The 16,364-nt window shown below is 38.5% G+C and overlaps 2 protein-coding genes across 8 annotated transcripts in view; one reads left to right on the forward strand and one right to left on the reverse strand.

Annotated features, from left to right (window-relative positions):
* afap1l2 (actin filament associated protein 1 like 2) overlaps nt 1–16,364 on the forward strand; it is a 54,823-nt gene that overhangs the window by 25,374 nt on the left and 13,085 nt on the right. For 3 of the 7 annotated variants that reach the window (XM_023340691.1, XM_023340692.1, XM_023340697.1), the window contains exons 4-5: nt 1,350–1,444; nt 16,159–16,288. In XM_023340691.1, the coding sequence (XP_023196459.1) occupies nt 1,350–1,444; nt 16,159–16,288 (225 nt within the window). The remainder of the gene's footprint in view (nt 1–1,349; nt 1,445–16,158; nt 16,289–16,364) is intronic. The other 4 variants (XM_023340694.1, XM_023340695.1, XM_023340696.1 and 1 more) reach the window with 3 other exon arrangements.
* On the reverse strand, nt 1,994–5,514 carry LOC102226924 (kelch repeat and BTB domain-containing protein 13-like). The gene has a single exon (XM_005804396.2). It carries the CDS (start codon nt 4,588–4,590, stop codon nt 3,079–3,081), a length of 1,512 nt encoding a protein of 503 aa, XP_005804453.1. The 5' UTR covers nt 4,591–5,514; the 3' UTR covers nt 1,994–3,078.

Raw genomic sequence — 16,364 nt, forward strand, 5'->3', positions numbered from 1 at the left:
CAATTGACACAGGCTCACTGAACTTAGACAACAAGAAATAGGAAAAACATTTTCTGATCCGATGGACCGGGCAACATTCAGATGCTAGGCTCAAAATGTATTGTGAAAAACATAAACGTAAGGATTCATCGTGCTTCGTGTCAAAACTTCAAGCTATTGGTAGCCATTAAATGGTATTTCCGTCATTAATTCAAACACTACAACCCACCTAATTATTGCTGCATGTCAGAATATTCCAAAATCCCTGAGGAATGTGTCCATATTGTTTAATCAACGGCAAAAACAATTAAGACAAAAGAGGATTACAAATTTTTACTAGAAGATGTACCCAATAAAGTGTAAAGTGAATGACTTCCTGTGGATGTGCCAGTCACACTTTGAGATGGCTGTAGCTTCTCATAAATTCCTGCAGTGTTAGAAACTGTAATCATTGAGGCTATTATTTATCAACATCAAACCAAAGTTATTAGTGAAAGTTCTCATTAATATTGAAATTTAATGAACACATTTGCTACAATAATCGTCCACTTAAAATAGATTCCACATGGCAAAAATATGCAACTTTTAAAACTACAGCTGAAGGGCATGTTAGGTTACTTCTTTTCTAACTTCCTATTTCAGATAGCTGTGCTGCAGTGTTCCTGCTAGCTTTTTCATAAATGGAGTGAATGGAGATCAGGTTTTTTGAAGTTATTTTATTCTTTTCTTTTCAATAACATTAGTTGCTGCTTATGCTGAGTTGGCGAGGGGTTATATTGCTATGTCCTACAGCCACCAATAGGGGGCGTCTACTTATAAAGGCATAAATTACTTCATAAATTAAAGAAATAGCTGTAATCAAGCTGTGAAAATAGCTTAGCCTCACACATTGTCATCTCAGATGTAGACTGCAACCTTATATTAGATGTAAACTATATCATAAAGATATTTACAGCATTAATTTAAGCTCTGGCCATATTCTCTTTTTTTATATAAAGCTTAGAGGTTTGTAGCAAGTTGGAAGGGCTAATCACCAGTCGATCTCAGTACTTCTGAACAGTTTTTTTGGTAGTGCAATTGATCCGATCATGCAAAATGATTCTACATATGGCTTTTTTATTCTGTATCTGTGATTGAACAAAGAAGGTTCTGTTCTCAAAGGACTCCCAGAAAGCATTAGTTCATAGGAGAGTAGTGAAACATCTGGAGATTGAGTGCTTGATAAAAAAGTATACTGAGTCTATATTTGCATAATGTTCAAGTTATTTGATTTCCCACAGGTTTTTAAAATTAAAATAATCAATATAAGCACAAAATTTGAGATAATACGTACTAATCTTTTTTTTTCTTCCTTCTGTGCATCTGTGTAGCAGATGACCATTTGGACGCCCTTGTCAATGGAAAAGCAGCAAAATTTGTCCCAGTGCCACAGAAGAGCCTTCCTGACCTACCACCACCCAGAACAGTAAGTTATTGCCGGGCTGTTCCCGTTCCATCAAAGTAAAGCAAAGAATTAGGAGATTTTAAATTTAGCAGATAACACTGCCATCCAGAAACTGAATTTAAATCAGAGGGAAGGTTCGGTGAAAATCATGAAATTCTCAGGTTTGAAAAATGAGTTCAGTGACACTTATAGTTCAGTCTTGCAAAAGTTTTACACACCCCTTGAATTGTCTTAACATTAAAACTACAAACTTCCTTATATTTTGTTGCCATTTATTAGGAGTAGAATAACAAAACCAGTGCGTAATTATAAAATGAATAAAAAATTATTTTTTAAAACAAAAATGTATTACAAATAAGTCTTTTGCAATTTGGTGGGTTGTCTTCTGTGTGTGCAAATTCAGAGTTTGATGTTTGTTTCAGTTTATCTTTGCAAAATAGCTCAAACTCAGTTATATGGATACTAACCAGAAAGTTTGTTATTGTATATACAAACAACAAATTTTCTGGTTTGTTATTATATATATATATATATATATATATATATATATATAGAGAGAGAGAGAGAGAGAGAGAGATTGATACACACAATATAAGAATATAATGGAAACAATGAATTCTCTTGTACATTTGGCAGTTTGGATCAACTGAATTGAATAGTAGAGGAAGATTGTCAGTGAACAGAGTTTCAACTCGTGTCAGATTCTCAGTTAGATTGAGATCTGGACTTTAACTAGGCAATTCTCACACATATAATGTAGTCACCACAATGTTTCAGCTTGGGAAATGCATAGTGACTCATATAAGTTTTGGTTCAGACTGACCATAGTATTTTCTTCCACATGCTGTGTCTTTGATTGTTATTTCTCCATTAAGGCCCAACTGTTGTACTGTATGACTAATAGTTGTCCTGTCAACAAATTCTTACCACTGGCCTTTTAGCTGCTTATTTGATTATTGCTCCCATTAATCAGTCTATCAGTTTAGGTCTAGGGTTGGTTTATCCATCAATGAAGTCATCTGGCAATTATCTCAAATACCTTCTGCACTATAGATGTATGTTTTAAATTTGAAAATGAAGTGTAATTTTTCCTCCACTTGAGTTATTCTGTAATTTTTATTGTAACTTTACAAGCAGTAACAACATTCAAGGTCTGTAAATAGTCTTGCAAGGCATTGTAATAATAGACATTACTTTCACTAATATAATGCAAACCTAATATTTGCTTTTATTTAACTGAAACAAGCAAGGGAAAAAAATCCTAGACTGTTTACAAGCCCATAAGTCACAGAAACAAGCGACCGCACACTGAAGCAGCAATTGCTCAGGAGTGTGTGAGTGGTAGGCCTTTGTGTTGACCGGGAAATTACTGGTTCCTGAATTGTCCCAGTGTGACTTCGGGAAAATGGCAGAGAATGAGAGGCTTAAAACATCCCATCAACCCCTTTGAACTTTACAGACACAGCGGCTTTTCCTGATCTAAACCACAGAAGCAGCTGTTGCTAATCAGAGCAAAACCTTAGTGTCAGCACATCTTTATGTGTATGTGAGTAAGTAAATGTGTGAAGAGCATTTATCTGTTAAAAATGTCCAGAAGTATTCCAATATTTTTAATCTGTCAGACTTTTAATCATTCTAGCACAGTTGGAGTAACTTCACATCTGTTGTACAGCATCCACAAATCTTTCTGAAATGTCTGGCAAAGCAATTTCTCTTTGTCTCTCATCCACATCCAGTTCTGGTGTAACTGGTCCAGTCTTGGGGAGTCTAAGTAGACAAGTCCATAGTGAACCACTCTTTGGGAATCCCTTCATCTGTCTGTGGGGTTTCCATCCATTTGCCGTGATGGTGTATTCAAGAGTCAACATGTGCTTCACTGTGAACACAGAGTCCCCTCTTGTCACCGCAGTGAACAGCGCCCCTTTGCTGTTTATGTAATGTCCTGGCATGGCAGTCCACTGACCAGACGTAATGTTGTAGCAGTCCATCAGGCAGCGCAGGAAGTCATCGCAAGGCCCGTTCCTCATCACATACAAATTGTCCCTGTGGGCCACCATACAGTGGCCATAGCTTTGCGGTCTGATCATGGTGGTGGTGAGACTCCACTTATCTTTTAAAGGCATGTACTCATAAATATCTGTAGTGTCAGGGGGTTTCCAGAAGCAAACAAACATTCGCTGACGAGCAACAGCACAAGCTGCTGATGCTACAGGTCTGGGTGCATGTTGGATAAACGTCCACTCTCCCTTTGCTGCGTCGTACTTCTCTGCTGTGGAAATTACCTGTTTTTGAGCTTCTCCACCAATGGCATATAGACGCCCCTCATGCCCAAGCAGTGTAAAGTCGTATCTTGGTTGCTGTGGACCTGGAAGAGTTATCCATATCCCTGAATCTGGATTGTAACAGAAGCTTCTGTCCACTGTGTCTTTGCCATAGCCGTAAATTCCTCCAACAATGTACAGCTGATTGTCAAGCACGGCCACCCCAGCCCTGGAGGTACTGCAAAGAGTTGGCAGGTTTGTCAGATGCTTCCACTCCCCTTCCTTTTCGTCAAGGAAGCAAACAACCCTGAAGCAGTCCTGTAGCAGCTCCATTGATGGCGTATGGGTCCCTATAGCGATATAACTAGCAGGGGAGAGCGTTTGAGAGTATTTGACCAGCTCTTCAGGAATTGTGCTTTCTGCTGCTTCCTTGAGGTCATCAAACGCATCACAAAGAAAGAGAGAGGCGTTCTGAAACAGTCTGTGCACTCCGAAGACGGAAGCCGCGTGGTAAAGCAAGAGGCAGTTATCCGAGTCTATGATGTCGCAAAGATGCCGAGTCAAAGTGGGAATCTGCAGGAAAGCAGCGCACTCTACGGCTTCAACAAGCTCTTCTGGGTCCCTGATGGGGGGGTTCTCATCCCTGCAGACAGCAAGCGCAATAAGGAAACCTCTTGCGTGCACTCCTCCTCTCAGATATAGCTCCTCTTCCTGGCTTTCTTTCATCCCTGAGTGAAATAGAGCTCGGAAATAGTCGCTGTGCCTTACAAGAAACCCACGATTAAGATGGAACCAGCTTTCCTCCACTTTCACTCTCACCCAGTCTGCCTCTGCTTCCTCCAGATCAACAGTTGAATTCTCGGCATTAATATCCTGGCTGATTCCCAGGCTCTCAGACGCTTCCATGATCGTTCACACCAAGACCTCATCTTTCTAAAACAGGTCCCAAGTAATTATTTGGTGCATGACCTGAATGTAGATTAGCCATTTTCCCTCTAACACTACATGAGTTTAAGTATGAGCTGAACTGCGTCCTGCCTGCCTGGTCTGAAAATAGATTAGGCTATAGATAGCCACTGTGTCACTTGCAGGCATTGGGCAGGAAGGAGAAACCGTTGACATGTACTGTGAGTTGTGTTGCTGTTTGGAACTACAGTGCCTTGCAAAAGTATTCACACACTTTGAATTTTTTTATGTTTTCCACAAGCTTCACCTGAAGTGTATTGGAATTTTATTGATTTATTTAGAAGGTGGAAAAGTAAGGAAAACTGATTTTTTTTTTTTAACAAATTAAAATCTGCCAAGAGTCGTTCATTTGTATTTCACTCAACTCAGTATTTTGCAGAGGCAGTTTTTGCTAAAATTACATCTCCGAGTACTTGGTGGCGACGGTGGTAGGAGTTTGTTCTATAATTGGTGGGTTGCTGGCTCGATCCCTGCTCTGTCCGACTCTGACGTTGTGTCCTTGAGCAACATCTGTTGTGTCCTTTGGTAAGTCACTTCACCGCCTTGCCTGCTGGTGGTGGCCAGAGGCGCCGGCATATGGCAGCCGCTATACAATTACAGACCGTATACCATTTGCTCAGTCATATTGTCTGTAAACAGTCATTTTCAAGTCCTGGCACAAGATTCTTGGTCTGATTTAGGTCTGGGCTTTGACTAGAATATTTTAAACATGGATAATCTAAATAATCATACTTCTGATCCAGTGCATGCAAGCCTCTGAGAATTTTCTTCCAGGATTGTCCTGTTTTCAGCTCCATACATCTTCCCAATAATAGGCCTGTCACAATAAATAATAAATCAATTAATCGCATGATAAATTAAAAGAAACTCAATAAATTTCATTCACTTGACTTATCGTTTTTCTCTTTTCTCCCTCATTTTACCAAAAACTGAATGATAGAAGTATTCAGTCTAGTGCTTTGGTCTCAACTTCTTTTTGAAAGATAATTTTGTTTACAGAGACTTCCTTATTCATTGCATTTGTTGTTTTCTGTATTTATTTTTGATATTTACAATAGCTTCCAGTTCCAGTGTTTTAATGTTCACTGGAATTTAAAGGTTATAGATCCTCAAGAATGTGTTCTCGCATTATTGTGCCATTATTACTATTATATTACTAGGTCTCAAAACAATATTATCGTTTATCACAATAAGTTAATTTGACAATGACAATAAGGTCATTTATCGTCTAGCAAAATTTGTTATTGTGACAGGCCTACCCATTAATTCTGACCAGCTTCCCTGCCCCTGCTGGATCATCCCCACAGCATGATGTTGCTGCCACTATGTTTCATAAAGGGGATGGGTGTTTAGGGTGATGGGCAGTGGCTTCATCTCGTTAGAGCACCTCTTCCACATATTTGCTGTGTCCTGAATCAGGACTTCTTAAGGCTTTTTCTACTTTTTCTTTTGATTGTCCTGGGATTTATTTAGGCGTATCAGTGTAAAGGGGTCATGTCACACTCTCCAAATTTGTATTTCTAAAAAAAAAAAAAAAAAACATTAGAAATGTTGTTAAAATGTTGGAAACTGCCCTCATGTATAATTTCTTTCTGGTCAGTCACATAAAATTCCAAATAAAATACACATAGGTTTGTGGTTGTAGCATGAAAGAAAATAGTGAAAAAGCAATAAACTACTATTTACTTTAACAAAGTGCTGAATTGGTCATAGTTGTGCATCATTTTAAATCTAATTTGTTTTGTTGTTAAGTCTGACCATTGTGGATTTCCTGTAATTATGCATCATTTTTGGTTGGGTGAAAGTAAAAGTTTATCTTTTGCAATTCGGAAAACATCTCTTTTCCCGAGAAGTCAAAACAGAAGATAAATGCAGAACATACACAGAGTTTTTCTTCACTTTACTGCTCTTGTAGAGCTGAGCTCCACTTTTCTATTTTAATTTTAATAGGAAGTGATGAGAGTGGCAGAAAAGTGTAGGATTTCTGAGTTAGTTTTTCCTGATCATTCTTATCACTAAAACTCTGATCTTCTCTGAGTGCCCTACAGGCCCTCAGCTCCTCTGGGTCTCTGTGTTTGCACGTGTTTTTGCTGCGGCAGATTTTTGGCATGGGAACCAGGGATTTTCCATGTTCCTCAGAGTGTTCGTCTTTTGGGCTCTTTTTCCCACTCTCCCCTCAAAGCCCCTCCACCACACCCATCTTCCTCCCCCTCTCTCTCTCTCTCTTTGTTATTTATGCCCCAACTCCTCGATCCATCCCGTCTCGTCTGTGTTTCTGTGGTGAGGATGTGTGCATGTCTGAGTGTGAGACAGAGACAGAAGTGAAAGCAACAATCTGAAGCGACTGGAGGGACGACAAAAAAAGCAGTTGGCATGTGTCCTTTTTTCTATTTTTTGTGTCTTTTTCAACATTCCAGTTGGCCTTCGCCCACACAACAAGGGGATTTAGTTTTTGTGAAGATGACAGAAATGGAGAGAGAAGAAGGGAAAACAGATAGAGATAACAGTGGGTGGGCGGTGTGGATGGGGGGGGTTGCTGCTGCTGCCGCTGCTGCTGCTCTGGAATGCTTGTCGTTTTTTTTGTTTTAATTAATAACAGATGCCTTCACTGCTCTGTGTAATCTGTTTTGCAGTCTCATTAAGGGGATGTTTCTTCAAGTGAGGGCAAAAAGCATTTAGACGCTTAATCTGAAACATGAATTTCTAATTTAGTGCTTAGGTGAGCTGTTTCTGTAAAACTCTGGGTAAGTTTCTGACTAACCTAACCCGCCCAAATCCTCTTCTGAAGAACTAGAGTGGGCTTGGACATTCCTGTTATTTGACATTTTTTGAAAGAAAGTTCCCTCAGCCAGTTGTTCTAGGGAAAAATATGACCATTTAAATGTTTTTACTGTTACTTTTATTTACTCCGTTGCCGCTTTAATGAAAAGAAAACGTATATCTCAATCACCGGACAGCTAAGTCACAATAATAGTTTTATTAGGAAAAAAATCCCAATAAAACTAATAAAACTTATTTCTTACCGAGTCCAAGCTTTGCACCATTTACATCACTGGAGGATGACAGAGGACCACCGCCTATTGCTTTTCTGTGGAACATAACTCAAATTAATTTGGGAAATTTGTCTATTTATGTATTTTATCAAAAAACGGAGGATGTTAGTTTCTGTTGCAGTACTAAGACAGTTTTCACTCTGCATATTATCGCATATTAAAGCATATTTGGTATTTGAATTATTAAAACATTATAAGCATTTAGAGAGCGTCTCAGGTGCTTATGGATTTCAGTTGTTCGCAGGCGAATAATGGGTAAATGTGTAAATACTTTATTAACATTGAAAACATGTTATTGAAGGAGACAATAAATGCAATTTCTATAAATTACTGAACAAATTATATAATATAAGAAGGGAAAAATATATTTAATAAAAACATTTTCCAGTTTTTTTTTCTCTATTGATTGTATTTGGCTCAAGTGCAACATCTACACCTGTTAGACTCTGGTTTTATTGAGATTAAATTCAACTTCTGGGTGTTTGGTACAATAAAAGCCTTAAAACTTCAGTTTCAACAATGTCAGCTTTAGTTTCTCCTTTAAAGTTTTTCAACCGTCTTTTAATCAACTGGCTGACTGGTGTAACCATAATGAATGCTGCAACATCAGGACTGCCTCAGAAAATGCATGTTTATGTCATCATCTTCCAGCTTGTTAGTTGTTTGTTGCATAATATAAGTTCCTATTGCTTCATATGGAAGATTTTGCATAAGATCTTTCGATGTACGCATAGTATAGGGAACCAAATGACATAAATACAAAACCTTAAGCATGGCGCTTTTAAAGCAAACCCCGAATATGTCTTCCTGGTTTGGCTTTCAGGTGACTTAGTAATTAACATTATTCATTCCTAATTTACCTTTATCATAATTACACCATGAGTTTTATTTAACTGAATTTGAATAATTGTACTTACTTTACTTTATTAAATTAATAGTAATTTATTTTTTATCTGTTTTAATTTAGTTAATAATGTTAATTATTTTAGTTTTTGTTTGTATTTTTTTTTTATTTTGTGTATGTGCAAAAATCTGCTTCTTTATGTCTCAATATCAATATTATTTGACCCTTAATGTGAATGAAACTTGCACTGTAAACAAAGACAGGTTCATTGATCAGCTGCCACACCAAATCAGTTTTATTTTAAAGTTTCCGGTTCCCCCTTTAAAACTGATGAATAACCAAGATGCGTACATTTTCTCTTAACTCACGATTTCATTCTGTCTCAAACAATAGATGTGACCTAAAACTACCAGAAAACCAAACCTGATGGTGACGCCTATATTTGCTGATGTTTGCGTTCTGATCCATTAAAGAACAATCTAACATAAAACTGCTGTTCTCTTCTTTTTGCTGTGATGAAAACATTTTTCGTCCCACGCCCGCCTTTTGGTGGATCCTTTCCTGCGCGTTCTGGCATGCGGGGTATTAAGCCGAGTCGTCGTCACTGTGACTGCGCGCAGACCGTGACATGACGCCACATATTATGACAGCTTGCTGCATCTGCTGTGCATTACTGGAAATGTGTGAGATGGTTGACCTGATATTGTGGGAACAGCTCATAAACAGGGACCTCTCTGATTAAAGGGAGTGATATGACGGCTCTCTGACACCCCACATTAGAAATAATGATTTTTATGATTTTTATTCATAGAGACAAATATGGTTTGTTTTAAGTATGTGGCTCAATTAAAAAAAAATAAAAAATTTTACAGATTGGTTATACAGCGACCTCAACACTTTTTGCATCCCTGTTAAATATGTGTAAAAAGCCATAAAATGCATAAAACAAAACCAAATCACCAGTATCACATTTATTAAATGTGAGGGGATAATATTTTAATTTATCCTTTTTTTTAAGTTAATCAGAGTGTCCAGGCATTTTAAATTACAAATCAGCAACTTTTATTTTCCTAAAGTATGAAAATAATGTGATAAAGAGGCCCTTTTCTCTTAGCCGCAAGTTAACTTGATCTCTCCACCACAAACCATGAGCAGGATGGTAGGGGAGGTAAGGGGAAAAAATCTCCAAAGCTCAGGGTGAAGTCTCCATAACAACAATTAGACATCATTACTACAAACAAACTTGTTGTTTGGGAGGCATCTGGATGAAAAAGCCGTCTCTGTCATAGCATATAAACATGTGGAGTTTGTTGAACTCTCCTGGAGATTTTAACTAGAGCCTTGGTCTCTGGTCATATAAGACTAATTGAACGTTTCATTCAATAAAAACCTGGTGAATTGGTCGTGAAACGCAGGATGCGTATGCAGAAATGAACCTCCTGTTCTCTGTTAAGTCTTTTCCAAAATAATTCTTTGAAAAACCTGGACATTTAAAATATAAAATGTTTGTCTGCTAAAAAAACTGAAACTTGGTGTTTTGGTAGAGTACTGATCAAAACCATGTGGCCAAATTCCACATGTGGAAGTGTTTTTCAATTAATTTAAAGTGTCACCAACAAGAGTGCTAATAAATGTGACACTGGGGAGTGTGGCAAAAACTTTTTTCTTTTAAATTAGGATTGTTCTCAGGGTGAAATGTTTTCTCAAATTAAAAATTAGATTATTCTAAAAATGTTCAGAATAATCATTCTGAGGAGAATCGATTTCAACCACCTGCGTTTCTGATCTGAACCAAATATTTAAAGTTTGTTCAAACCTAATATGTCCTGTTTATTTATCAAACCTTCTCTGTGAGTTTTACAATAATTTTAAAGTTTTACAGGAACTCAGTGTGGTAGTCTAGACCACCTAACCCGAGACCAAGACAAGACCAAGACCAGAGTGTATCGAGACAGACAAAAGACCAAGACTTAAAGGGTCCGAGACCAAGTCAAGACCAATATCGAGGGAAGTCGAGACCAAGACAAGACCAAGACCAGAGTGTATCGAGACAGAGAAAAGACCAAGACTTTAAGGGTCCGAGACCAAGACCGAGGGAAGTCGAGACCGAGTCAAGACAAAAGACCAGCGCCCCGTGCTACATGACACAATAAAATGTAAAATATAATCAAAATTGCTAATCAAATTGATCTGAAAGATTCACATTCCCATAAAAACACCTAGATATTAAATACTTAGAGCTGAAATAAATTTAACCAATGTTAAAAGCAGAACAAACTCTTTGTTCTGCTTATCTAAAAAGATAATGCCCTGGGCATTTGCCCATATCATTCATGTCAGAAATCACCACTGTCTGCACCATTAAACATAGCAGTTGAGGCAGTGCCCTGACGGTAATCAACGCTCAACTATGAACACTGACCAAAGAGCAACAAGCAAGAAGTAACCAAGCACAAGGCGTTCACCATGACTGTTCTCACCCTTTCTCCCCCTGCATGAAGCCAGGCAGCACAATGCTGTAATGTCTGTCATCATGGCAGACATTAGAGCTGCCACTTTGAATGAAAACAATCAAAGCGCAATGGGCATGTTCTGCATGCTCTTTAGTTCTTGTGTTTTATTTATTTGCTAATTAAATAAATATCAAAGTATATAATTAAATAAAATAATCATAGCTACTGCATTACAAGAACAAAGAACGGCTCTCAGTGAGGCTCCGGCCCTATCATCTCAGTAAAGAGAAGTTCAGAAGACTCGGATCGTTCGTGAATGTCACATCACTATATTGCAGACTTTTGGACACAGTGTTGTCCCATATATGCGACACATTAATCAACACCTCCGTACAATGGACCTTACCAAGCTCCGTCCACAACCGACCCACGCAAGTCTCACAAGCAAAGCCTCGCTGCGCCTTGTTTCTATGTAAACATGACTCCATTAGTGCATCATTTCTACCGGATTTTCACAATATATCATCCACTACAATGGACAGAGGAACTAACAAGTTCATGTCATCATCTGGGAGGAGGTTACTGGTTTCTCAGTCACAAGCTGGTTGCAAACCTGAGGCCAGCAGGTGTCAGTCAGTTATGGTAGATCTGAAATTTGGTTTGATGACGTCAATATGAGAAGCTACAGACTGATAGGAGGAACCAAAGAGCTCTGTAAAGGTAAAGGCAAATCTTCAGAAGCTAGGATATAATTAATTTAATTCCACATAATTACCACGGTAGAAGCCATTTGTTGTGTATGAAATATATTTGTTCTATTTGATGTTTGTTGTGACGAACGAGGTAATTCGTCCAACGTTTAGAAACTACAGCGGCTGTAATGCGCCACAGCAAAGGTAAACAAAGGTAAAATAACCCGAACAGGTGATCAACTCAAAACCACTCCTACCTTTTTACTCTCTCTCTCTTTGTAGCTTAAGCACACCTGTTACCGTGGCAACCGCCTGCGCCCCGCAAGACGAGCAAAGATTACGTTAAAAACATAACATTCAGTCCGTTACGATATCAAGTTTCCAGGCTTGATGTTTATTTCTCGATTATTAATCAGCGCTTCCCTGAACACAGCGATGGTTGATTGACTAGCTGTACTTGGTGCTAACGTGGCTAACACGAGTAACAGTTTAGTCCAAAGCCTTTTCTGCTAAAATAAAATCTTTAGTGTATGTCAGATACAGACACATTGCATATTGATCTGTTTAGCTAACGTAAGACTGTGTAGCAGACAGGCTTCAAGGTGTAGAAGTTGTATCAGTTCTGCCTTTATGCTGTTCTTAGCTAACGGGAAGCTAAGTGTGTTTGTGAGACGGCCACGCACGTGACCACGTAGAATGGGCATCAGCCAATGAAAAGCGGCCCCTCTGGTAAGGCCCATAATTCAGCGCAGTGAGTGACTTTTTTTCATCACAAATGCTTATGTGTCTCTGTGCAGCTAGCTTTGCTAACATCACGTCAACGGAGCTTACGTTTTTTTGAGCTTCTTTTCTAAGTGACGAAAAACGTTAGACATAGTCCCCACCGTGTGTGAAAGCGAAGCGCTGCTGAATTAGCTGTCGCTAATTTATAAATAATTTATGATAATAAATCATATGATTTAAGCAGTTATTTACGATTAGACAGACATCTTCTGCCGCTCAAAGAAAACCTCTGCGCATGTCTGGAGCGCCGCGTGCTAGTGAAAGGTGGGGAGGGGGAGGGGTGAGTAACAGCAACACGTACAGGTAATTGGTAAATCACGATATTGCTTGGATTTTAATCGGTACGTTTTGCATCCAGTGAAAACAGACATGTTAACAAATAAACTGGACAATATGCTGTAAGTTTAGTGATATTTCCACAGTTGCGGTCTTGACTGGTCTTGAAATAAAATCCAGAGTCCTCAGTGCCCGAGACCGAGACCATCAAAAAATGGTCTCTAGACCGTTATCGAGACCAAGACCGGTCTCGAGTACTACAACACTGCTCAAGCGAAAGTAAAAGAATGCAGGAAGTGTGTCCAGACATTAGTGGTGGGAGGAAAATAGTTTACAAATGTCACTTAGGGTCTCTGAGAGTTCACTGTAAATCTCTACGAAAATACAAGCTGCCTGCATCAATGCTGGCTTTATTCCACACAAGCAGATTATCTGAAATGTTTTAACCTCACATCATTCCTGTACTGTAGACATTTGTGTATTTGATTTATATCTGAAAAAAATACCTTAACTTTTGATCATATCACATCATCATAAAGAAAAGAATAGATTCCACTTTTACTTGAAGGTTTCCTCCATCCTTGTTTTCATGTCTGCCAGACTAAACTTGTGTATCTCAGATCTTCTTGCCACTTCAGTTACCTAATCCCATAAAGCCTGTGGACACAAGTTGAAGGGACAAATCTTGTTTTCCTGTGAAGAGATGTGGGAGTTATTCCAGCACAGAGTGGGAGTGAGAAAGTGATCATTGAAGAAATGACTAACCATGTTTTGAACTGAGAGATTGTTGCGCAAAGATAGGTTGATGCATACAAACATCTGTGTGAAATGTTGCAACACAATAAGCATTGTGCAGAAATTCAAGGAAGTATTTTTCATGCCTTTTGTGTATCTTTCTATGATTGTATCTTTGCAAGGAATTCATCACTGCAGCAACATGTAAATGATCTTGAGTCACTAGTTATGTCAGAATTTGCTGCCTTAAACAAGTAAAGAAGTAAAGTTTGTCTGAGAATTATTAAGACCAAGGAACACACCAGCCAGAAGCTCATAGTAACGCACAGGTGTTGACAGAACAACTTTTTCGTCCATCCATCTTTTATCTTCTGCTTAATCTGGGTTTGGGTCACAGGGGCAGCAGTAGAAAGGCCCAGATTTCCCTCTCCTTAGCCTCCTGAGCCAGCTCCTCTAGGGGAATCAACCAGTGTTCCCAGGCCAGCCGAGAAACTGTCGTTCAGTCCATAAATCTGGCCTTTACTGAAAGGTTGTGAGAAGAAAACCTTTAAAAGAAAAACAAAAGAAGTCACGATTCCAGGTTGCTACAATCCTTGTAGGGGACATAGCAAACATGTGGGAGAATGTGGTGTGGGAGTGATTTTCTTCAGCAGGATAGCTGGTTGGAGTTAATGGGAAGATGGAAGGAGCTAAGTGCATGGCATTCCTGCTGGAAAACATGTTAGAGGGTGCAAAAAAGTTGAGCCTGAGGCTTAAGATCACCGTTTCACTGAGAGATTATGCAGAACATTCAGCCAGAGCCACAATAGAATGGTGCAGATTAAAACACATACATGGATTAGAATGACCTAGTCAAAGTCTCAACTTAGTCCCAGTAGATAACACTGGGTTACAAAAAATATTTTTTGGAAGTTGTCTATGTTTTTTCAACTGATTTAGAACTATTTTGCACCACTGAAGTGACATAAATCTTTCTTAATCAGGTCTGGTTTTTAGTCGGTAACACTTTATTTGAAGGGGTGTGCATAAGACTGACATGACACTGTCATAAATATGAAATAACACCTGTTATGAACATGAAGGTGTCTTTAGTAATGTTTATGACTGTTGTCATGAACTGTCATTTGGTAAATAATGAAACTTTTGATGCAAAGTTGCATTAAAAGTGCCATCTTTACATTAGTTACCAAATAATGCAAAGTTTGCACTTTTAATAGACCTTTATTGCAACTTCTAAAGCAACTTTGCATTAAAAGTGTCCGTATTTAAATGCAAATACTTATTTGATTTAGAGAATCTCAATCTTTTGACTAAATTGATGACATTTTTGTTACATTGTCAGTTCGTTTCCGTTAATATTTCTCATCCAAAAAAGGTTTTATGAGAGAAAATTGTTTTCTAACAGAGTGTACTAATTAAATCTCACAAACCTGGATTTCTGTAAATTGAATAATAAACACTTTTAAGGTTAAGTACATGTAAATTGAACATTTCGTCATCATCTCTCCTCCTGCTCATCACTCATTCATCCCAGATTCTCAGGAAAACGATCCATATATGAGAACAGGTTATGTATTTTGATGCTCACGTTGCATCCATAGTTCAGAAAGTTGACCTGATTGAGCAAAACCAGTGTGAATTTTGGATTCAGAACATCAGAATTACCCTGAAACAGTTATAAACCTGATAATTTTTTGGCTGTTGACCAGTGTAATGCTTGACTATACTTTCCAATTGATGTCAACAGATATTCATCATTTCTATCCAACATGACTGACAAATGGATTTTTCTCGATGTACACAGCTGGTAAAGATCATACCTAGAAAGACTTGCTAATCGTACAGAGTATTGACTCAGATTGGCTGAACACACTTTTCAGATTTTTATTTGTGAGAAACTTGGCAGACAAGTGTAAATTATCTTACTCTTCACAATTATGTGCTTGTTTCTGTTGGTCAAAATGTAAAACAAATTGTGGTGTGAGTACTTTTGTGAGCCATTGTATAGTCTAAAAATCACAGCTTGTTCAGATTCATCCATCAGGATGAATTCTTCAGGATTTTCCAGCCCATTATTCCTTGGAAAGGCAGAATAAGATAGATTCTTGTGATAACAAATGTCTGTGAAATGTGTTTTGGACCATGTAACTAATTTACTGTCTTTGGTTGAGTGCTTGGCATGGGGCAGACAGACGGCCTGCCACACAAGAGTTGACAAGAGAGACAGAAGTGAAGCCAGACTGCTGATTGATTTCAGGAAAACCCGCTGGGTGCACATACACACGCGCGCACGCACACACACACACACACACACACACACACACACACACACACACACACACACACACACGTCACACCTCCTTCTCCTATGTCTATGCTCTCACACACTCTCGCCTGAAGGCAGAGTTTTGCTCTCGAGTGCACTGGGTCAGACAAGGATTGGTTACACGTGGAATTCCCTACTTACTCCTAGCTGGATTAACGATAAGTTCAGTCTGCAAGAAACAAAACATGACTAATAATAAATGCATGAATGTGTGTGTGTTTTTTTGTTTTGTTTTGTTTTGTTTTTTTACATCTATTCACCATCCACACATAGTTCAGACGTACTGATGACAGATTAAATGGATAAACTTTTACAAACTATTTCAACTAATTAAATTTTTCAACAGATTTCTCTTGTTTGTCAGGGTGTAGTGGGTCGGGAACCGTTCCCCTTGCCTCCAGTTCCAGTCCAAGCCTGTATAGATCCTTCAGAGAGTTACTATGAGGAGGCACAACCTTATGAGGAAACAACCAATGGTAAGGTCCTTTGCAAAATATTTCAAGATTTCTTTACACTTTCCACCAAAACCACCAAGAGTTGCACTTTTTAGCA

The sequence above is a fragment of the Xiphophorus maculatus genome, chromosome 10 (assembly GCF_002775205.1).
Source record: "Xiphophorus maculatus strain JP 163 A chromosome 10, X_maculatus-5.0-male, whole genome shotgun sequence".
NCBI lineage: Eukaryota > Metazoa > Chordata > Actinopteri > Cyprinodontiformes > Poeciliidae > Xiphophorus > Xiphophorus maculatus.

Excerpts from the sequence above, each read along its gene's own strand:
- LOC102226924 (XM_005804396.2), bottom strand. The coding sequence starts at position 4,590 with ATGGAAGCGTCTGAGAGCCTGGGAATCAGCCAGGATATTAATGCCGAG.